Source organism: Rhynchophorus ferrugineus, unplaced genomic scaffold, assembly GCF_030347505.1.
Source record: "Rhynchophorus ferrugineus isolate W39M unplaced genomic scaffold, kcgeb_rfMv2 rfM5, whole genome shotgun sequence".
In the NCBI taxonomy this organism is placed as follows: domain Eukaryota; kingdom Metazoa; phylum Arthropoda; class Insecta; order Coleoptera; family Curculionidae; genus Rhynchophorus; species Rhynchophorus ferrugineus.
In genome coordinates this window covers 14,030,842-14,050,105 of record NW_027472584.1, presented here as the reverse complement: position 1 = coordinate 14,050,105, position 19,264 = coordinate 14,030,842, and the positions used below count along the sequence as shown (strand labels likewise).

The following is a 19,264-nucleotide window of genomic DNA, read 5'->3' as shown; positions in this document are numbered from 1 at the left end:
GAGGACGATAGTTTTGGTTCCGGAGTGAAATGATGGATCCATGTTTCATCCATTATCACATATCGATGGAAAAATTCGGGTTTGTTATGTTTAAACATAGCCACACGCTTCTCAGAATCATCCACATGTTCTTGTTTTTGGTCAACAATGAGCACATACGGCACCCACTTTGAACAGAGATTTCGCTTTTGATCATTTCATTTATTTCATCTAAATTAACTTGATTAAGAGCTGATGGCAGTTTATTCATAATGAACCTTAGGAAAATGCAATCGACTTGTTAAGAATTTTAACAAAACAACGAGACAATGAAGGATAAAAAAACCAAAATAAAATACAACAGTAATTCACGATTTGTAAAGGATTTACCCCAATTATCAGTTCCTAAGCCATGAGCAAATTGACGGTACCCTCAGCCAATACACTACTACCGTTAGAGCAGAGGATTATTCGTCAAATTAGGTTGAGTTTTTAGGCTGATCTCGTATTGCATTTTACATCCACAAGTTGAAAGTTTCAAGTTGCAGTTGTTGAATGAATAAGTTGTTCTTTACTCATTCCAACTTAGTCCTTGGATATCGATTTGTCCTTCATCAATTGATTATCGCATATCAAAAATTTCATCATCAAATATCACTTCAAAGAAAAATAGAACAAAGTAAACTATCATATCTGGAATATTTCCTAGTATCCGACTATGATAGGGTCAAACACCTCGAACTTGAGAGAGGGCTGGAACAGCTACACAGGCGAAAGTAGGAGAAAAAAAATACTTAACACTTGAACACGTAATTATTCAGCTAACAAACGGCTGAGGTTTATAATTAAGGTGGTATTGACGAATATATTATTAATACTATAATCTTTTCGTTATTTATTTTAAAACCATATGGTTTAGCAGCGGTAAAATATAATGGCTACTGTGACCATTAATCAACTCCGAAAATGGAGACCTGACCTTAATTCAAATGTGTTTTTTTAACATTAAACGAACAAAATAGTCTTAATTCTTCTGTCCTTTTTTATAAATGAAACGAAAATGGTAAACGAGGACGTAAATGAATAACGATTGTAAACTAAAAAGTCATAAAATCCTTTTTTGTTCATCTTGTCCTTAAAAAGTAATAATCATAATGTTTAAATATAGAACCTGATATTATGCTCGAAATGACCCATAATATATAATGCTATTTATAGTTCTGTATCTATATTAAGGTTACATATAGATACAAGCTAAAGGTTAAATAACATACGTTATTGTTGGGTTTAATAATCATGAATATATGTTCCTTTGTATTACTATTATTTTTTAGAATAATATTTACATAATGAGAAAAACATTACAACAAAAAAATATATTATTTCGTAAATTTATCGAAAATTTGCAAAAATTAAAAAGGAAACAATAATATGAGTATGACATTCATAAACGCCTTCACAACAATTGATATGATACTTATTAAAAAGTCTATCCAAGTTAGCAGTGAACTCGCGTCATCTCAGTTAATGACGTCAAAACGTCGCAATGTTCTCGCATTTAACTTTGGCATTTTACACATTTTAGTTTATTTTAGCACTGATATATAATAATATACTAATATAAATAAATTAATGAAACAAAATATTAATATATAATTTATTTTAATACAGTTAAAATATAATTCATTTTAATATTATAGTGCACCTAAGTGATAATTGTATATCTAAGTAATGTTTTTTATTTTCATTAGGGAACATATTTACCATTTTCTGTTTAGTTCTTCTTTCCTTGTTTGTGTTTTCGTTGATGTTTTTCAATTTTTTTTGTATCTTTTTCTTGATAAAATTAGATTTAATCACTCCATTCTCCCTAATGCATTTGTTATATATGTAATACAGTTAGTATTCTTTCTTTCCTCACACATTTTAACCAAATGCTCATGTATATTCTGAACAATTACACACATATCTATGCATATAAATCTTTCATACTCTATAGTGCCTTTTTCTACAGTTATTCTATATCAATTATTCACCTTTAGTTGTTTCCACTCTCATCACTCTGTTTTGGTATTGTCACTATTGAATCATAATCCCATACCCAGAAAGTCTAATTCACTCGCTGTCCATTATGAGCCACTATTCTAGTCAATAACTAAGCTGCTAATTTCCAATCTTTTTCTGCTAATTCACAATTCCAACATTTGTCAACTTCTTCTTCTGTGAGTCTGATAGAGATCATCCAAACCGAAGGGTGTTATTGTAGATAATGTTTTCCATATGTATATTTTCCATGTCTATTGTAGTTATTCATTGGCACATTCCATAACAATTCGATTTGATAGAATATGCAATAGGGAGGGAGACGTTACACCTTATGGCTATATTGTTCAGACATCTGAACTACTGTGTATATTTTTTCAGGCTTATTACTAAGATAGTAAATTACTAAGACACAATAAAACAATTCATTTATATTATATACCAAGTAACAAATTAAAATAGTTCACTCTTTAAGATGGTATCTTCAAATTATAATCCGTCGGGTTGTTTTTGTTGGATTCCTGTTTCTAGCATGAGGAACAACATATCTGCAATGAATTATTAAAAAATATTATGATTTAAAAAACATAATCAAGGATTATTCTAACTTTTACCTTTTTCCATCAACCTTCCTTGCCTTTACATTATTCTTATTAGCGTCTTGCCAAGAGTGAGCTAATTTTTCATTTTGAAATACCTGTTCTTTTTTTAGTATATTTTAAGTCTCTTTTTAGCAACTATGGATTTATCTGGACTGGACCTACAGTATTACATGGGCTTCGAATGACAGTCCTCAGCATTAAGCCTACCGACTTGCGAGTGACCAAATTTAGAAATCATCCCAGAAGACATCCGGTCTTACCCAGCCTGATTACTGGTGTGATTGGGATCATTTTCCTCGTTGGATTTTACACTCTTGCCTAGAACAATCACAAATTTTAAACAATCACAAACATAAATATACGACCATGCCCCAGCAGGATTCAAACCCGCGGCTATCGCAACAGTAGGAGGACCGTCCTGTCGCCATTACCAGAAATACCTGTTCTGTACAAAATTTGAAATAACAAGTCTCTCTTAATTTTGTTACATACTTTTAAAATTCGTATTCTTTTAAAGGTAAGCTCTAGAAGTTGCATTGGACCTATTTGGGTATTATCTTAATACTATTTAAATTTTATGTTTTCTAACAGTGTTCGAAGTGATGACTTATAGCCCTCAAGCAGCTGAATATCCCCAAGTTTTAATATTTATCCCTGAAATTATTTTATTAAATTATGTTTATATTAAAAAAAAACACTCACCAATTGTATACATTTCATAAATTTAATTTTGAATAGAACTAACACTAAGGTATGTAGACACTTTCTTTTCTTATATTGTTTTTCTTTTTTTTTAGTGATTTTAGTTATGGCGTCCATAATAATATTCAGTGCAGATGCAATACAGTAAAAATTAATAAAAACCTTAGCAGCTTATTTTGTAATACTATCAATACCTCTACTTCTTCATACTATCTATAAGTCTCTAATGCATTTTACTAGTAAGAACGAACCCCCATTACCTGGTTTCGGTTCGAAGTTAATGATTAGAGATGTGATTTATTTCTGACTGACTCTTTATTTCGCCTCAGCATTTTTGACCAGAGTAATCACAGATATTAAGCAACGATTTGAAATTTATCAAAAGAAGCAAAGCCTGAAAACAGGCCTTGCCGGTTAACCTTTTACTATCACTAATGTTTTGAAGAATTTTGCAAACATCTGACAACCGAATGACTTTTGCAGGCTGATTCGGTTACATATTCAAACGTATCAGATAACATTGTATCTCTTTATAACTAGAATAAAATGAGAAGGAAAATATTGTCTGGTATTAAAACGAATTTACAAACTGCTATAAATTATACATTGTACGTCTTGATGTCGTGAGTTCACTGTTACTTTGGATATACAATATACCTCGATTATTAAACTATTTACTGTTGCCCTTCTTCAGTATAACATAGGTACAATTATCGTTTCCTTCTGTGCTGACGGTGCTCTTTTTGACCATAAAATTTGCGTGAGCGGCACGTGCAGCCGTTGAGTTTCATTTCCCCACCGTCCTTAATCATTTTTGTCGTTACATAGACGACTCTAGCGGTCTTACCACACCTTAATGATTTTATTGTCGTTCGCAATTCGTCCAACTTTTTCACTTCGTCTTCGTATTTTATAAAGTCGTATTCTTTGTCCTTGCCCTTTTGTTAATATTCCTGTCTAGACTTTTAATATTTCAAATCCTACCTACTTATATTTTGTTGATATAATTTCAAGACTGCCTCTTTATAATGCTTGTCGTGCTCTCATTCTAGGTAATAATCAAACGCTTTTATTTTGAAATAAATACAGAGAAGCAACATACACCTTTTTATTTCTCCGCAAAACATGAAATAATACAATAAAAATAAATTCATCATTCAAAGGGCTTCCATACGCGTCAGCACGCGAAAAAGAGATGAAAAAAGCTTTTAACTTTTTCCTTTGCTATTTTAATACCTACAAGACATAAATGAACTTTTCAACCAGAAAAAAATAAATGAGAACTGTAAAAATTCTTCGGGAGCTTTAAGCCCACAGATGAAATTTAATTTATTTGCTGTTTTTATTACGGAGAGAAAATATTTTCTCATTATATATTTATCGTAAGTATTTTTTTTTCTTACTTTTTTAAATATTTGTCCCTCATACTGTTTAAAAATAGATTCAATCTGATATATTTGTGGTTAAAAGGTTATTGTTTGTTTGATTTTTTTGATTTTTGAAGATTTTGAACTTATTGGTAAATTAGGTTTTTCTTAATTATCATATAAAACAAATAAAATTTTCTAAATTAGTTATATAATATATTATGATATAATTATATTACATGAATATTTATACAATACCTCTCTTTATTATTAATTTTAAATAATTACGTATTTACTTTTAAAATAAATTTTCTTAATAAATAGGAAAAAAGTGCTTTTTTAAATTAATCTATTGGTACCCATTCGGTCATTTTCTGAGGAATAGATGAATTCAGTAATTTTGTTTCATGACTATATACATTATACAGTCCGTTTCAATAAAAGAGCGAACTTACGTCACCTGAATTGATGACGTAAAAACGTCGCAATGTTGCCGCATCAACTCTGAGTTTTAGTTCATTTTGGTATGACGAAATTCTAATATAAATAAAATAACATAAATAACAAAAATAGTTTTATCAAATATAATTTATTTTAACATTATAATACATCTAATGCATATGACCTATTAGTCAGATTCCTAGACTTTTTTAGTCTTATAATTAACGATTGTATATCCAAATAATATATTTTACTCTCGTTAGAGAGTAATTACCTTTTACGCTTAGTTCTTGTGTACATGGGTACAATATTTCCTTGTAAAGTCATTTTGATGATAAAACTAGATTTAATCACTACATTCTCCCTAATGCATTTACCATATCTACAAAACAGTTAGTATCCTTTCTACCCTCGCACATTTTAACCAAATCTTATTCTGTATTTCATGTGTAATCTGAACAATTACACACATATCTATGCATATATATCTTTCACATTCTACAATAAAATTTCCTACAGTTATCGTATATTTATTATATACTCACCTTAGTTGTTTCCACTCTCATCACTCTATCTCGGAAATTGTCAGCATTACTTCATATTCCCATAATCAGAAAATTTCATTCAAGTGAATAACTAAGCTGTTAATTTCCAATCTATTTAACATATGTTCATGATTCCATCATTTGTCATTTTTTTCTTCAATGTGTCTAATCGAGCTCATCCAAACCGCAAGTGTTATTAACCATTCCTCTTTCCAGCATGAAGAACATTATATCTGCAATGAATTATTAATAAATGTTATGACTAATTAAACTTAAACAATTGTTATTCCAACATTTACCCTTGCGCTCGATTTCGATATTTAAAAAAGAACGATATATCGGCGAACACTAAATGTCTATATAAAAGTACGCACAATTCAGTTGATGTCCGGGGGGAGATATCTGACAAGAAAAGTTCAATACAAGTTACTAACACCCTAAGGAAAATCACCTAAAAGTACTAAAAACTAAACGTAAACTCAACTAAAAGTAGTTTTTTATTAAATGAAAAAATTAAATATATTGAAAATATTCCTTTTTCATTTTTAAATTTTTTCTACGTTATTATAAATATACTAACAGTTGCATGTAGTTGTCTTGTAAACTAAATTAAATAAAAAATATATTAAATAAAAAAGAACAATTTGTGAAAAACTGTGACGTGAGTATATTTTTGGAAGTTTTATTTTTGTGTGTATATTTTTACAAAAACACCATACGTAAACAGTCGTGGGTATAATGCAAACAACCCACTACGTCCACGTTAAAAGAAGGATATATACTTAAAGAGGTTCTCTTGAGAATCTAGACATATTGAGCGAAGAACTTAAAAAAATATATCTGGAAAAAAAGACTCAATATGTCGGTGTATATTTTATTTAAAATATATTTGTTGACAGATCTTTACTTACAAAATTAATTCATATACTATTAAAGTCGTTAAGCAAAATATAGAAAAATCTCTTCTCATATCATATTTATATATGCGGTATCATATGGATACGGTATCGACTTACGGTAATATTCTAGTAACTTAAGATTTAACTTCATCGAATATGGAGTATCCGAAACGCCGGTAGTATTTGTGTAAAATCCTTCTCTAAAGGAAACGAAAGAAAAGCGTTTTTTTTGTCGGGGATGATTGAAAGGTTTTATATATCCTTTCAATCTTTTCCCATGACACATACGCCTCCAGTAACTTTACTTTCCCTAAATGGTAATTACATAACGTTATTCGAGGGAAAATAATCGGATTAGAATTGACGGCAAATGATTGAATAGGTTTTCGAAAGAACAGAAGAATTATTAACATAAAATGAGGTTTGTACGAGTGATGGTCGTTTTAGAACGATTTGTTGGAGACATCTGGAAACTCGTAAAAAAAGAAACGTTCAAAAATAATTATTTTTCTATTTCTATTTATAAATAATTATTATTTTAATTATAAATAAGATTCTTAAATATTGTGTTTTATATTTAGCAATTACGTAAAAAGAATCAAACCATTTGATCTTGCGTAGTATAGTGTAGTGAGGTGCATTTTCAAAATTATTAAATACATTTAACAAACATTATTATAGATTAAGATAGTGCCGATAGGTCTTCTTAGATATATACCTAGATTTAAGTTACTCCAAAGATAAATTGTAGGTAAGTCAGCAACGACCAGTAATAATGTAACAAATAAAATTTACTAAAAAAAATCTATTTTTTTGGCTATTGAATGTAGAATTCATATAAAACTATTAAAAAGTTTTTCTCTCTCAATGCTGAATTCAAATGTATCTATTACAATTGGTGATAACCTTGACTTTAATTTTATTTCCTGCATACTTCATTTGCAAACTAGTCGTTTTCCACTGATTCTTGATATTTTTGTAAAATTCCTTACATAATTCTTTAGCCATATATATTATTAATATTAAAAATTGATTTTTAATATTTTGGTTCTTGAGTATGTATACAATGAGAACATTTTATTAGGATTATGAAGTTATGATCGATAATTTTCAGTGCCTATACTATTTACCATGTTGCCACTAACAAAGCTATTCCGTGCCAATATAAGTAAGTCAGTTTTGAGACTATACATTCATCTACCCATTTTCGCACTTCTACAGCATTTTGGAAAATTGTTTCAGCCATACTACCTGAAAAAAGTCATAATTAGAAGAAGAACAATAATGTATCCCGCTTTGAATAAACAATCTCGATCTCGAGTTAACTATATATATTTATATATACATATATATATATATATATATATATATATATATATATATATATATATATGTAAACATTATTCTACTGTTGAATAAACCATCTCAATCTCGATTTAACTATATATATAAACAGAGTTTATATCTAAATTTATTATTATTTTTGGTCTTCGCGTATTTGAAATCAAACTCAACAAATGCAATATGGCGCAGCATGATCACCACCAGTAACTATTTATTCAACCATTATAAGTATTTCATGGACATGAATCACCAAATGTTTTTAAATCAAAGAAGAAATAGAAAGAATCATGGTCAAAAATTTAATTTTGAGTAATCCACTTTTTGCATATGATGCTTAAATGCGGATTTTATTAATATAAATAAAGGGACATTTCTGGTAAACTATTGTTAAAAAAATACGTTCACTAAATGATATTGATAAGAATTTGCCTAATTAATATATTGACTTAATAATATGTTTACTTAAATGGTTTAGAGAAAATGAAGATATTGTGTACCCACTATAGACAGTTTCTATGAAGCGAAATGACACAATCTCTACAATACATACTGAGTGCTCACGTAATATAATTAAATTCGCGCGACAGTTATTTACATGGTATTATAAAAGAACAATTTACGGTGGAAACAATCCTGGTGTTCATCCTTCCTAAAATGTTCCAGAGAACGGACATTTTAGGGAGAATAATACAATAAAGAATAATTAACAGACCCTTAAATTTAAACCAATGGCGTTTATAAAAATGCTTTTATTCCCATTTAATTGGCTCACAGCAACATGACCGTCGGTTGGTTTCATTCGATATTTTATCAAGCTAAAATAAAAAATAATTACGTACTTTTTTACAAATAATTATTTATAAAAACACCATTAAAAATAGTGTTATTTGTATTGTTACTGGGAAATAATAACTCTTAATAAATAACTTTAAATTGGTACATCATATTTAGTCATATTTATAACTTGTATTAGTTGCAAAAATAAAATGATTACAACTCTCCATCTTCATCGTTCAAATCAATTATCGCTTGAGGTTAAATTTTGTTAAAATGGTGGATTTATGTCTTCACCAAATATGGAGAGTTTTTATTTATAGTATAGTTTTAAAAAGCCATCAACTTAAACTGTATTAACTATTGATTGTATATTTATCTCTGCTGCTATGATGAATGTGATGACTTCAATAATTATTTCATTTGCATTTTAGTATTGACAAACTTGACACGCCTTTGCCTTTATTATAGATTTCAATGACAATATTTTCATAGATCATGTTTCTGTTAGAGCTTTATCGTCAACATTGGTGTCAAAACTAGCAGAGATTTACTTCTCCTAGCTCGTATGGAAGCAGCTTATGTAACATGTTTCATATTAATATTCCTACAATACAAGTAGAGAATAAATAATTAATCCAATATTCAAATAAATATAACATTAACATATTAAAATATTCTATTTGTTAATTTATTGAGCTTTAATTGTATTTTAATTAATTGAAATTTATTTTTCTACATTTAATAACAAACATTAAGGCTAGTATAAAACTGACGTAACTTACTAAATAACTTTTTATGCATTTTATGATTTTTTGTGTTATATTTTCTTAATCAACTCTCCTTTATACCAACTAGAGTTTATACGGAGTAGGTCTACTGCTTAACATAGGCTCGGAACCATGGTCCTCGGCATTAACCCTACCGACTAGTGAGTGTACCTTAGAGGACTAGCCACTTAGAGGGTATCCCAGAAGACATTCCCCGACTTACTCAACGTGATTACTGACGTGACTGGAATCGTTCTCCATGCGGTATTTGCACTTTTGCCTTTTGGACAATCACAAATGTAACAAATTGTATTACATTACAAAATGTATTATGATCATGATATCAGCTTATTCGTTATTTTTTAAGAAACGATTAATTATATCAATACAAAAAAATTGTTAAAAGTAATGAAAAGAACCTAAACTAACTCCTAATATTATGATTAGCTCAAACCAAAACCAGCGTAACAACATAAAAAGGGAAGAAGAACAAGGAAAGCCGAAAAATGCTCTCGGTTACATTTTTCAATATATGCATCGAATTTGTAACAAAGATGATAAAATACTCCTTCACATAGTACAATTTATATACATTACATTATATATTATAGTAAAATATTTTGCATAATTTTGCCTAACATTTTTCCATCTTTTTGCTAATATGGCCATACCGTGTTGAAAGAACGATGGTGGTTTGGCAACAATATTTTTGGCAACAAAGCTGTACTGCACATAAGCAGCAAGCATCATTAACTCCATCATGAGGCTGTAACATTTCCCGGCGTCTTGGTAGCACGCACATATAGCGGTTATTCCCAAGAACGGAGCAAAATCATCTTCATCTGACAACAGGTCCATCAGTCTTCTTTCGAAGCTTGCCGAAAGGGCAATATTCTACGCTCTCAACTCTTTCACGAAGAAAATCAACACCATTCCTGACAAACAATTCGGCTTTAGGCGCTCACGATTCATCCATCCTTCAGGCCACCCGTCTTGCCACACACATCCGTCACGCTCTTGACCAACATAACAAGTTTGGAGCAGTCCTCCTGGATCTAACCAAGGCTTTCGATAACTTCTGGCACGACGGTTTGATAACAAAATGCGTACGGTTAGGCCACCCAGAAGACCTAATCGCTCTCATCAAATCCTATCTATAGGACAGATCCAGGTCAAGATGAGAAAAACACTTTCTAGTCAAAAACAAATCGACGCTGGCGTACCTCCCGGTGCCCCACTGTCCCCAGCCTTATTTAACCTCTTTATTTCATATCTGCCGAGAAATGAGCACATTGGCGTGGCGTTTTACGCTGACGCCACTGCTTTCTTGACGGCCTCCAGGCTCGAGGTTACCATTCAAGAAAGTTTACAGAAGCAGCTCGATGATACGGTTAAGTGGTTCAAATTCTGGAGGTTGCAAATCAACACCCTGAAAACCCAGGCATCATTTTCCATGCGAAGTGTTACGCACTGCGCTTCTCGCAACAATTCCATGGTTGGTTAACGTCACATACCTAGATCTCCACTTCGACCGATGGTTCGGTTGGCATTCCCAAATCCAGAAAAGTTCGGGGAAAGCAAACCTACTATCTTCTCTGATCTGGGCTTGTAGCAGACTTCCCATCTCCATCACATGCTTATTTTACAAGATGTTAATTTGGTCCGTATTCCTCTACGGATCGTCTACGTCAAGTTTGTTATATCCAGCCAGATGAAACGACTTAAAATTTTCCAAAAGAAGGATTCTTCAGGATAATCTTAAACGCTCCATGGTTTGTCAGAAATAATCAAACTTATAAGGAAACTAACACTACAGAAATCAAGCTCTTCATGTCTCCATCCTTCCACAAACAACAACTCAGCTCAAGTTCTTCTGCTGCCATGTTGGGAGATTAGCACCGCGTCACCCCTAACCTCCCCTTTTCTATGCTGAAACGACCTCATTCGTCGCTGCAGTCATAACTTTTGCTCCCATACGACAGCACCCAGTCATATCCCCAAATTTAATGCAGTAGCAGTCACAGGGGTCAACTGTGAGGCGGTTTCGGTTTAGTATATTGGTAAGTCCAGAGGCAGTCCCACATAACCCGGTCCAACTTGTCACTCCAGGGCAAGTCTCCGCTATCAGGTATGAGTCATGCATTCTACCGCCTGGTTATAGGCCAAAACAAACAAATAAAAGGAGCTATGAGTGGTAGAACTTAGGCTGCAACAGCGTATCCTTCACAAATGCTTGGCTCAGCGTTGTCATCACCTCGCGTTCGCTACTTGCTATTGCTGGTATTTTCAACAATATGTCTTTCAATTTGTTCAAATGACGTCGGCACAAGCTTGCAGTAACAGTTTCATCCGATTTTAGCAACTCTTAATGCACTACATCTTGCTTATCCTATCGTATGCACAGCAAGACTTTATGGCCATGTATATTCATGTGATAGCCATGTTACAACCATCCTTTTCGGTTCTTGCCATCGTGTGTAAACGTCTAAAAAGTGTTGGTTCATGCTAAGCTGTGTGAAACTTCTTTGAGCGTCTGATCTGGATTTTCGTCCAATAATCTTGCAAGTTATATTCTTCGAACCTTCTTTGTCTTCCAAGCTGTTCTTTCTCACTAACATCAAAATCGCCAATTTTAAGTACTTAAAACCAAAATCAGGAGGTAATGGGCTTGGGCAGCAGATTTCTTCGAATCAATTAACAAAAGTCGAAAATTAATTAACGTGTACATACACTGAATAACTCATTATTACTAAATGGAAACTGTTGTTTCATTTTATGTGTAAACCGAGAGTAAAGTTGTTGTGATGAGAAGCGACCAAATAGAAATTAAAAATATAATAATAGTGTGGATGAGAAAAATAAATGAACTGTATTCTTTTTATTATCGGCAACTAAACAATAATCGCTTTTACTAATTATTTCATTATTTTCTTATTCTTAAAAATATAAAACTATAATAAATGTTTATTATTCCAGGTCTTTTTAAGTTTACTCATATACTCCAGCGTAGTTTCCCTCGTTTTTGGAATACAGGGAACCAAAGCTTACAGAAATGTTGGAGAAGTGGCCAAGAATGGAATGCAGCCTGAACCAACTTGCGAAGAGCTTAAAGCCATGTGGAGGTAAATATAACCGTTCTATGTACACACCCACATATTTACATACACTAATACCCGCATAATTATCTCAGATATCATACAATTTAACGATATTACATAACATACCATAGTTAATGACAACGAAACAAAAACTCTTCTACGCTTCTTGTACTATACGAAAATTTAACTTAAAATTAATTTTAGTGCTTTAATAAGAGGTTTTAGTAATTTGAAGGAAAACCTTTCAAATTTTCCTGAACTTTCTGAATGAAAATAATCGTTTAATCTTTCTAAGTACATCTTGGGCGGTTTTATAGTTTGTATTGTTATTTTACCAAGAGACATAGACAAGAGACTTAATAATTACAGGAAAATAATGTGCTTATAAACTGTTAAGTATTATTAGAATTTTAATATAGTTCAGTTTAAGAATTTGAAAAGTTATGGTACAAATACTAAGTTGGTTGCTTTGTTATTTTATGGTTTTCGATGATACTGTTCGTTATTATATTAAGTTATTTAAGTTGTTTTGTTTTCTTAAAGATTAATGAATTTAAAATTATATATAACTCAAATGATTATACATTAAATTAGATAGAGAAATTTTGACCTAGTCAAACAAAACTAAAGTGACAAATATATTTATTAGAGAAAGGAACAAGCATGAAAATGTCATTATCATCGTATTTTCATAAATATTTTCTCTTATATTTCGATGACACCTAACTTGCAGCTGATATCTAGAAAATTGTCTTTACCATTATTTGCTATTTTTAATATAGATTTTATATCGACATGTTTAATGTACTTCAGTGATAATGAATCTTAAGCTGTCATAATAGGTCTTGATAGTCTAAAATTCAAAATATCTCAACATTTCAGTGTAAAGTTATAGTAAGGCTAGCGAAACCGAAACCACCTAATTGGTTATCTTCTAAGCTTGTTGATAACTAGTTGTATCACAACAAGTTTGCGCATATCCATATTTGTTTTGTTTTTAGTAAGTTTTTCTAACAAAAGCCTTGAAAGGGTTGATTTTCACAAGTATATTAATATTATTAATTAGTAGCTACTCTAAGCTATTTCCACAATAAACTAGATTACTTGTTTTTACACTAGTACATATTGTATAAGTATTATCTGTCATCAAGTAAGTTAAAATCTCTAGTCATAGCATACTTTTCATGTTGAATAGGCAAATAAATAATAATTTATTGAAAGCACGCCGAAAAAACTTACACAAGCAATACATAACAAGTTTTAAAAATACTATCTGTTTTAAAGCAACAAGAGAGTTTTTTTTAATAAAAGAAACAAGAACTTTTAATCAAAAGAATATGTTCGTTAAAATATACCGCGGGCTTAAGTCAATCTATAATCATATTTTGCGACATATGTTTGGTTTTAGTGAAAAAGAAAAAATAATTTTCTGATGGAGAAGTTATACTCCAGCTACCTTATGAATAAAAAAACTTAAATTCCTTATACTTATTTAAATACCTATATATATATTTTAAATATGGAATCACAAGGGAACTTCTTACTATCTTTATTTTAATAAGCGGATTCAAAACCGAAAAAAATATATTTTTAATTAATTTGTCTAACAAAAATATCGACCTTTTTTAACACATTCAAATATTTAAACGAGAAACTAAGGAAGCATTCATTATATTTATGAATTCTGCATAGAACATAGTCTGTGAGAAGATTCTGATGGACTAATCAAGAGTTCAATATTAGGAGTTTGACCGCCACTACATTATATTTCTAAATATTCGTCCTTCCATTTTAAAAGATGATACTATTATAAGGGACAGCCGATTTCCTATACTTACAATTTTATTATTTGAATAGTCGTCAATAACTTTTCTATATTTATGACGTCGTTTTTAAACATCGCAATGTTGCCACATTGTAACTTTGACTTATAGTTTATTTTAGCTTGGCCTTTTTAACATCATTCTAATATAAATAAAATATTGAAACAAAAATGTTATAAAATATAGTTTTAGCATTATAGTACATCTAAACCATATACTATCGAAAGAGTTAAACAGCTACAGCAGTGTGCAGGTTAGAATTATTTTATTATATTTACATTGAACTCTTTTGAAACCACCTATATTATCCCCTGAAGGCTTAATCCACCTAACTAATAATTGAATATCTAAGTAATGCATTTTATTTTCATTAGAGAATATATTTACCTTTTTATGATTCATTCAATTCAGACATTTTCAATGCATTGAAGAAATGTTTTCTTCAAATTTGGACAAGGGGACAAATACTGAAAAGTGTTAGTAAGGCTTAGATATGAAGTTGATTGCAAATATACCCAATGCGATTTAAGATACAATAACACCATCTGCTGTAAATCCCTTGAAATTAGTTTATGAGTCAGATATTTTAGGTCTGATAGGTAGCACATTGTTTTTAACTAAAAACATCAATATTGTGATATAATGTAATATAATTGTAAACCATCGTATTCAGATTAAATGACAATAATTTATATGAAAAATAAAGCATTCATACTGAGAACGACATTGTGTGTTTTTACTAAAACTAGTTAATACATTTATAATTAAGCACTGCAAGAAGTACGTAGATAACAAAGAAATTATAACATTATAATTAATTACTAAAAATGCCTACCATAAAGTTTAGGCATCTGCATAATAATTTTGCGTAAGTTTCCAATTAACAACACTTTTAATTAAAGAAATGATTTAATGTGCTCTCGTTAATGGCGAAAAAACAAGAAAGCAGACTAGAGATAATGTTGAGCTTTTTGTTCCAAGATGGAAATAAATTTCAGCGTAGGTGGCGGATAGGTAGGAACACATTTGGAGTTGACTGAGACGATATAAGTCAAGAAAGTAGATTATTTATAATGAAAATAACCACTTAATCATTCTAAGTACCTCAAAAATGGTTTTATAATCTCTAACACTCTTTCTTATTAGGAACTGACAATAGGTACATTGTTATAATTTTTTTAAAAGTAATTATTATAATTGCATACTTATTATTTTATATTAAATTATTTAATTCTAATAAAATAAACGAGTTTTATTTGTGAAAAGCAAGATTATTTATAATCAGAAATAAATATTATTTTAATCATTGTATCGTCCTTTGCACTATATCATTCTTTATGGGATCTTTCGATTTATTTAAATAATTCTTTAATAATTTTAATGCAGAAATATTGCGAAGCTTCCAACCATCCAAGAACTTGCAACCGTACGCTTACCGTGGAGCTTAGAAAAGCAAATTTGTTAATGTTTTCGGAGATTGACAACACCTTGGCGTGTGTGAGGATTGGCCAGAGCTGTTCATGCGCATTTATTCTAAACTGGCTTAACATATTTAACAGCCACGCATTGTTTACGAGATTTGTGGTTATGAAGTATTTTTTCGTTTATTTTATGCATACAAAAGTTTTTTTGAGGTAATATAATTATTTATTCATTAATAGAGAAATTTAGCAGCAAATAGCCGTTATAGTGCTTTTATTGTCATCTTGAATTCGTTCCCTTGAAAGTATACACCGAATCAAAGGTCAGGGGCATGTTTAGTTCAATCTACCAAACCACCACTAGGCATCTGAGGGAGGAGCAATGCAAATAAAATAGATGTAACCGTCTAATTAGTACCATTTATTTGCAATCAAACCAGTTATCGACCTTTGAAAAATCTTTGGTCCAACAAACAAAATCTTCTATCTGGCAAATAGTCTCGAACAGGCCTCTAAGCAAGAAAACGTCAAATAATCTTGCAATAACAATAAAATTCAGTAATATAAAAGAATTTTTAATTGATCAAAAATTATTCACAATCTATCGACCCACATAACTTATCATCTACCCATCCTAAAACATATTGAGTTAATTTTATATGGATTTTATCTGTAATACTGTATCCTACCATTCATTCATAATTACTTAGAACTGACTAATTTCTGGTGTAACTCGTATATCGTCGTCTCACTATACACGTGAATTTACAACTCACATGAGTTGGCCAGAAGTCGCAAGTTGTATGGTACTATTTTTCAATACTCAAGCTATTTTTATAACGATTAGTTGATATAGTCTCTCTATATTTAAAAGCTTATAAAACAATATTCCTTTCTAATTCTGCTAAACATCTAAGATAACTATGAACGTTGTATAAAATATTGCTTTTTGAAGAGAAAAAATACAGTTGACGCAAATACAGTTGCTTGATGCCGAGTTTCCCGATACTGACCCAGGAAAATCAACCATTAAGGATTGGTATGCTAAGTTTAGATGTGGTGAAATGAGCACCGAAGACGGTGAACGCAGTGGATGCCCAAAAGGGGTTGTTACCGACGAAAACATTTAAAAAATCTACAAAATGAATTTGAATGACCGTAAATTGAAATTGAATGAAATAGCAGACACTCTAAAGAGATGAACTGATCGTGTGCATCATATAATACACAAATATTTGGGTATGAGAAAGCTCTGGGTGGCGCGCGAGCTCACTTTTGACCAAAAACAACGACGAGTTGATGATTCGAAGCAGTGTTTGAAGATAATTAAACGTAATAAACCCGAATTTTTGCGTCGATATGTGACAATGGATGAAACATGGCTCCATCATTTCACTCCGAAGTCCAATCGACAGTAATCCGAGTGGACTGTACTCGATGAACCCGCTCAAAAGCGTGGGAAAACGCAGCAGTCGGCTGGCAAGGTTATGGCGTCTGTATTTTGGAATGCGCATGGAATAATTTTCATTGACTACCTTGAAAAAGGAAGGACCATCAACAGCAACTATTACATAGCGTTATTAGGCTGTTTGAAGGACGAAATTGCCGAAAAACGGACGCATTTGAAGGAAAAGGAAGTGCTGCTTCACCAAGACAATGCAGCTTGCCACAAGTCACTGAAAACGATGGCAAAATCCAGGAATTCCGCTTCGAATTGCTTCCTCATCCACCGTATTCTCCAAATCTGGCCCCCATCGACTATTTCCTGTTCTCAGATCTCAAAAGAATGCTTGCTGGGAAGAAATTTTCGTCGAATGAAGAGGTGATCGCCGAGACTGACGTCTATTTTAAAATAATGGACAAATCGTACTACAGAAATGATATCGAAAACTTGGAGTATCGTTATAAGCAGTGTATCACCCTTGAAGGGAATTATGTTGAATAAAAAAACTAATTTTGCCAAAAAAAGGTACTTTACTCTGGTAGGCCGGGGACTTTTCAATTGACTTATATTATATTGATTATTTCAAATCGATTATTATTATATTGGTCGAATAACTTCGTTTATAAAATAATCTTTAAGATAAACATAACGATTACAAAACATAGACTTTTTGGAGGACATGCAGAACCTCAAGAAGCCTCCTCCAAAAAGTCTTTAATCTGCAATATCAGCGATTTAACACAACTTTCTTATATATAGGTGGATATTAGTACCACTTTGTATAGTTGTAGTGAATTAATTACTATTTAGAAACCTTTTATTATTAAGTTTAGTATTCAATTAGTGATAATGATATCAACCAAGAATATAAATGAACAGATTTAACATAATTAACAAAAATCAATATTACCATTTACATATTAATGCCAAAAATATTTGAAAGTACTAACTCATAGAGATTTATTCCAATATTTATGTTATATATCAAACGACGAACTTTTATCGTATTTTCTGTAGCACACATACTCAATTTATCAAAAAAATGATCAAATAACATGGACGATATTTAGGCCGCTCTAGTAAAGAGCAATTAATCAACATATAACGATGTTACCACAAATACATGCTTTGACGTAGCAATTATTTTGCTAGATTTCAATCAAAAACAATTTTAATTAAAAAGAGATGATTTAACATTTATATGTAAGTGGAGAATCCAAGAGAGGAATACGTCACATAGATACTAAAGACGTAGAAATACTTTTCAACATTTCTTAGGAAATATAAATTCAAACATATTTTTTTACTGGCAATATCTGTAATAATTACAAGAAGTTTTGTAATACTTACTGCTATTTTATTTTAAGGATTCAATCTAATTATAATCCAAACCAAGAGGAATTATTAGAAGAAAAGAAATAAACTGTTCAAATTGCTCCTAATTTAAACTAGTTAACTAATTAGTTTTGATCGTTTTGTATTAGGCTTATGAGATTAACTGGCTGTTTCGTTACTTTATATTAAACAGATTTTAGATGGCACTATCAATCATTTTATTATATAAAGATATAAATCAGTGAAGAAAGTGCTTTTATGTGTTTTCAACCAAATCCTATATAATTTTAATAAACATTTTGAGTAAAACTTTTATTTTAAATAACGGTAAGCAACAACTTTACTTTTTATTGTTTAAATGAAGCTTCTCAGCAATTAACCGATGGGGAAGTATTGTAAAACTGTCGTAAATTAATGAATGGTAAGTGAACTTAAGCGCATGGATGCTTCGAATTGAAATGATTCGCCATAGAAACCAACATGAAACAAAACAGAATTAAATCATAATCTGAAAAATATGTAAACTGATGAGAGATTTAAGTATGGTTAGAATCCCTCTAAATCTGGAGCGTAGATAACGAAGGAGCGGCAACGTAATGATGTTACAGCACGAGTTGTTAACTTTGGAGTATGCTCTCGACGTGATTATAAACAAATGATTCCTTGGACCAGTGAAT

At 30.9% G+C, this 19,264-nt stretch overlaps 1 protein-coding gene across 6 annotated transcripts in view; it reads left to right on the top strand.

The window, feature by feature from the left end:
* LOC143197098 (uncharacterized) overlaps positions 1 to 19,264 on the top strand; it is a 155,411-nt gene that overhangs the window by 17,453 nt on the left and 118,694 nt on the right. For all 6 annotated transcript variants that reach the window (XR_013005924.1, XR_013005923.1, XR_013005925.1 and 3 more), the window contains exon 2: positions 12,443 to 12,588. Coding sequence is in view for 1 of the 6 variants with exons in the window: in XM_076405263.1 (XP_076261378.1) it covers positions 12,443 to 12,588 (146 nt within the window). In the remaining 5 variants the exon portion in view is untranslated. The remainder of the gene's footprint in view (positions 1 to 12,442; positions 12,589 to 19,264) is intronic.